The 4,778-nt window shown below is 36.0% G+C and overlaps 1 protein-coding gene across 1 annotated transcript; it reads left to right on the forward strand.

Annotated features, from left to right (window-relative positions):
- The first annotated feature begins 1,432 nt into the window (after positions 1-1,432).
- On the forward strand, positions 1,433-3,822 carry LOC115622395 (odorant receptor 67d-like). The gene is made up of 3 exons (XM_030516319.1): positions 1,433-2,211; positions 3,326-3,515; positions 3,583-3,822. The coding sequence occupies exons 1-3, from the start codon at positions 1,433-1,435 to the stop codon at positions 3,820-3,822; spliced, it is 1,209 nt and encodes a 402-aa protein (XP_030372179.1).
- The last annotated feature ends 956 nt before the right edge of the window (positions 3,823-4,778 follow it).

Below are 4,778 nucleotides of genomic sequence, written 5' to 3' on the forward strand. Positions count from 1 at the left end.
AGTCAATAATAATTTATAAACACTTGCTAATCAATATTGCAAAGAGTTACTTTAATAAGCCCATGAGAATAAGCCCAGAAAAATGATTTTTTTTTTTGTGAAATTACATACTTAGTACTTAATGCCTAAGCGATATTTTAAGCAATTTTTTTTGTAGCAATAATAGCTTTGTCGCATATTTATGTAAAATTGTTAATTGAATGAACAATAAATGCAAAGTTGTATTTTAAACGATACTAAATATTTGTAAACTCGTGTACATACTAGCAAAATAAATAGGTGTTTTATTTTTTTTTAGTGATTAAATAGGGAAACATTACTAGTTGTATCTGGCTAGTCAGAATAAGAATCTATGCAGCGCATACTTTAATAATTTGTTTATTTCATTATTGATACGCCAACTGCTACAAGCAAACTTTTTTAAATATCTAAGTGACATTAAGGCATTCTAGAAAGAGTTAAATTAAACAGTACATAAGATTTTAAAAGGCCTTGAAAAAAAAACAATTGTTCTCCTATTTTGAAGTGTACATTTTTATAATTCAAGCGGTCTTAATGACTATACTTATTGACTATAATCTGGACTGGGTCAGTAATATGCTACTATTGGAAAGCAATTGAGATAACTGACAGTTCTAATAGGTTAGCTGTAAGGCTCAAGCTGAAGGTCAAATGCGCCACGTGTGAAAGGTTACTTTGACTTCATTAAAATTTCATCTACACTGCTACAAATAAATGAACCTTTCACATGCATAGAGAGCTAGTGAGGAATTCATTGGAATAATAATAGCACAGAAAAAGGGAATATGCCAATATGTTGAATTAGCTATTAAAACTATTCTTTCTATTGAATAATTCAATAATTTCGCTTGTGAGTTAGCTTGCCGAGCTATTAATATGTCCATAGTATTGAAGCGATGAGAAAATTTATAATTAAGTTGCCAGGGAATCTCGACTAAGAGGCTTAGACCAATAAAGGTTCAGCTTGATTTTCTCTAAAACCAATACACTCCCTGCAATGATATAGCCATTAATTCTAGTTTCTAGCCAGATTATGATCAGCTGCTATTATCAAGAACAACACATTTCACACTCGAAAAACCATTTAGTTTTTTTGCTCCTTGTATAGACCAGATTTCAAAAGTGTTGACTTTTTCTAAGGTTTTACAGGAATACCAATAATGGTAATACATGCATACATACATACATTACTGAAGATTACAAATAAGTCGTGTAAGGTACACCGAATAGAAGTGCGCAATTTATTTCATAAATACGTACGCCTCATTAATTGAGTTACAGTTTCGTCCTTGGACAGCCCATTACAATTGCATTTGTCACATTGATGCCTTAAGTGGTTTTTTGCGATGGGACACTTTTCTTTATAAAGGCTGTGCTTTATTGGCCTTACATGTTGTGTCTAAAAGCTGCTATGGCCTCAACTGCAATCGGCAACTTAGGCTCTCTGGCGCGGTATCGTCGCATTATAGATGTGATTCGTTTGTGCGCTCGCTTTTGTGGCACGGATATTTCGTCTCCGGATTGGCGCTGGAATTGGCTCACTCGATTGGTCGTTGTAATGATCTTCAGCTTCTACACTTGCACAATTTACACTGTTTATGAGGGTGTTTTTGTCCAGAAGGACCGGACCATTATAATGCAGGCCACTTGCTTTCTAGGAGGTGCCGTCCAGGGAATGACGAAGATGTTCTGCTGCATATCATATCGCCAGGCACTGCGCGAATCGCAGGCGTTGCTGGATGCCACCTTTATGAAGTATGAGCAGAAGCATATGGGATATCAGCAGGTGCTGATCGATGGCATTGCCATGACAATGCGTGGCATCAAGTCATTCGTAGTCTTCATTGGAATCGCCCTTGCCATCATTATTGGGTTTCCCATCAGCTACTATATTCTTTACAACAAAAAGATCATGATTATGCAGTTACTTGTGCCCGGCATCGATCCCAACACCAACACTGGTTTTCTAATTCTAATTGGTGCTCATATTGCGTGTCTGTTTCTTGGGGCCTTTGGAAACTTTGCTGGAGATATGTACCTCTTCGTTTTCATCAACAATCTGCCGATGCTAAAGAACATACTCGGCTGCAGGTTGCAGGATCTGAACGATTTATTGGATGGCAACTGTAGCCAGGCAGAACTGCATGCCGAAATGGTGAAAATTGTGAATCTGCATCAGCAATACTTGAGGTAAGATAAGCACTATTGGACAAATAGTATTTCAGCACTCTGTAGAGAGCCTGTATTGGAAATTAATAAACCAAATGGTATTGCAGTCCCGAAATTTTAAATATGCATTTATAATTAATATTTCTGTACAAGTTATTGAAAGTCTGTCTGTGTGTCTGTTCGGAAAAAATGGATAAAATGTTGATTCATTTATTTAGGTATTAGAAGGGCACATAATTCTTCCCAATTTTTAGTTTCTTAAAAACTCAATGGTATACAAAAACACCGAATATTTTGAATCAACGAAATAGAAAGAAGAATAAGTGTTATTAAAAAAATTACAAAATAATGATTATTTTTTAATTTTATTCATTCGCTCACAATTTAATGATTAATTTTGAGTTTTACTTTAAAACTTAACCAATAATCATTATTGATGAGCAAAAAAATAAAACTTATAAAATAATGATCAATGATTTTGATCAAAAATAAAACTCAAGCTGAAATTGTGTCTATTCCATGAGGATTAAGGACATAATTTATAATTTTTGATTAATTAAAAAATTAATTAATTAATTAACTATTTTTTAAATCTCAAATGCGAATGTATGTAACAGACAGAAGGAGGCGTGGCAGATCCGACAAAGTATATATATTCTTGATCAGCATGACAAGACGAGTCGATTTAGCCATGTCTGTCTGTCCGTTCGTCTGTCTGTCTGTTCGTCTGTACAAACAAAATGAACTCACAAAAGCAAGAATAATTATATTGCTCATCAATAATGATTATTGGTTAAGTTTTAAAGTAAAACTGAAAATTAATCATTAAATTGTGAGGGAATGAATAAAATGAAAAAAAAGAACATTATTATGTAATTTTTAATACAACACTTATAATATTAGCAGTCTCTTTTGTTTTTACGTATATTTTCTCCAATCAATAATATTTTTGGAGTGGTGCTTAGTTTTTAAAATAACCCATAGTTTAGTGTCTGGCCATTAGACTGGAACAATGCTTTGGTTGGCTCAATCAATCAATATTTAGATAGTTCTCGTATATGCTTAAATAGTGCATCGTTAGTTAAATGAAATAAAATACACGTTTATCTCCGTAATATTGTCCTTTGCCTTGCAGCTTGCTGGAGCGTTCGCAGCGCATTTTCTTTCATCCCATATTTGTGCAGATCTTTGCGACCGCCTCCGGCATACTCTGCACCATGTTCTGCTTGGTGATGGGCGTGTGGCCGGCAGCTCCAGCCTACTTGGGCTACGGCATTGTTACCCTCTATTTCTACTGCGGCCTGGGCAGCATTGTCGAGGCATCGGTGAGTAGCGAATGAGGAGATTTTCTGTATTGGTCCTCAGTACTGGTATATGGTGGCTTTGAATCAGAACGATGACTGCTGCACCATCATCTACACGAAGTGCCAGTGGTATCGGCTGCCACTCCCATATCAGAAACTGCTGCTGTTCATGCTGCACAAATCGCAGACCATGAAGAATCTAACCGTGGGCAACATGATGCCCCTGTCGATGACCACGGCTATGAACTTGTCAAAGGCGGTCTATAGTCTGCTGATGTTGTTGCTGAATAACGCCGACGATGTCGGCGGCAGCGTCAAAAGTGAGTGAGCTGCTGATTAATTATTTCATCTTCTTTTTTTCCTCATTTTGTCTAATGAACTTGCAGCAAAAATTTAATAAACTTTGCTCGCTTTATGAGCCACAAAATAGCTGCCGTCTGCTGTCGGCGCATGAAAAATAGTACAAAAAAAAAAAAAAACAAAAAAAAAGCAACGAAGACAAAAATGAAAGAGCGATGCTGGTAAGTTGTAAAAATTGTCTTTTAATGCCTTGAAAATCCAGCAGATTGCCACGTAGTGCTAATAAAATAAAGTTATGCGCAGGCATAAAAAAGAAGCGCACAACCACGAAACGCAGCGAAAATTGTGAGAAATAGTGTGCGGGTTTTTCTTTTACTTTGCCGTTAAAAAGTACATATATTTTGATATGCTTATGTACATATACATAGATCTAAGTATGCTCGTACATATAGTATACTGTACGTGTCTAGAGGAACTTCAGGGCTTCAAAAATGGCGTAAAAAATTTGAGTGCGCGCGCAAGTGTTGGGCACGGGCGGTAAACGCATCATTAATCAAATGTCCGGCCCGTAAGCACCGTTATTCATCATTGTTTCTGAGGCCGGGAAGTGCCCTCCACTCTAGAAAACAGGGAAAATGGGCGGTTTTCGACTAGCGAGTTTCACTGCACGCGATTGGGTTTTGTGGTTACAATTCACAAGTGGAAACATCAGATCCTCAGATAGTTAAAAAGAAAGTTGGAGCAAGTGCTGTTTGATCCATTTGAGTTTTTCCAAAATGGAGAACAACAAATATGTAGTTTTCGAACCATCGAGTTTACATGTATTTTTAATTTAATTACCATTAAATACCATGAGAAACTTATCAAAATTAAACAAGGTCATTGTTATTTGCCTTTTGAAGCCTTGTTTTATGTTTTCTGTTATTTACTATAATACTATAGTTTCAATCTTATCATCAAAACTGTGTCCAGTAACTCTTTCTA

Source organism: Scaptodrosophila lebanonensis, unplaced genomic scaffold (genome assembly GCF_003285725.1).
Source record: "Scaptodrosophila lebanonensis strain 11010-0011.00,11010-0021.00 unplaced genomic scaffold, SlebRS2 tig00000043-arrow-pilon, whole genome shotgun sequence".
NCBI lineage: Eukaryota > Metazoa > Arthropoda > Insecta > Diptera > Drosophilidae > Scaptodrosophila > Scaptodrosophila lebanonensis.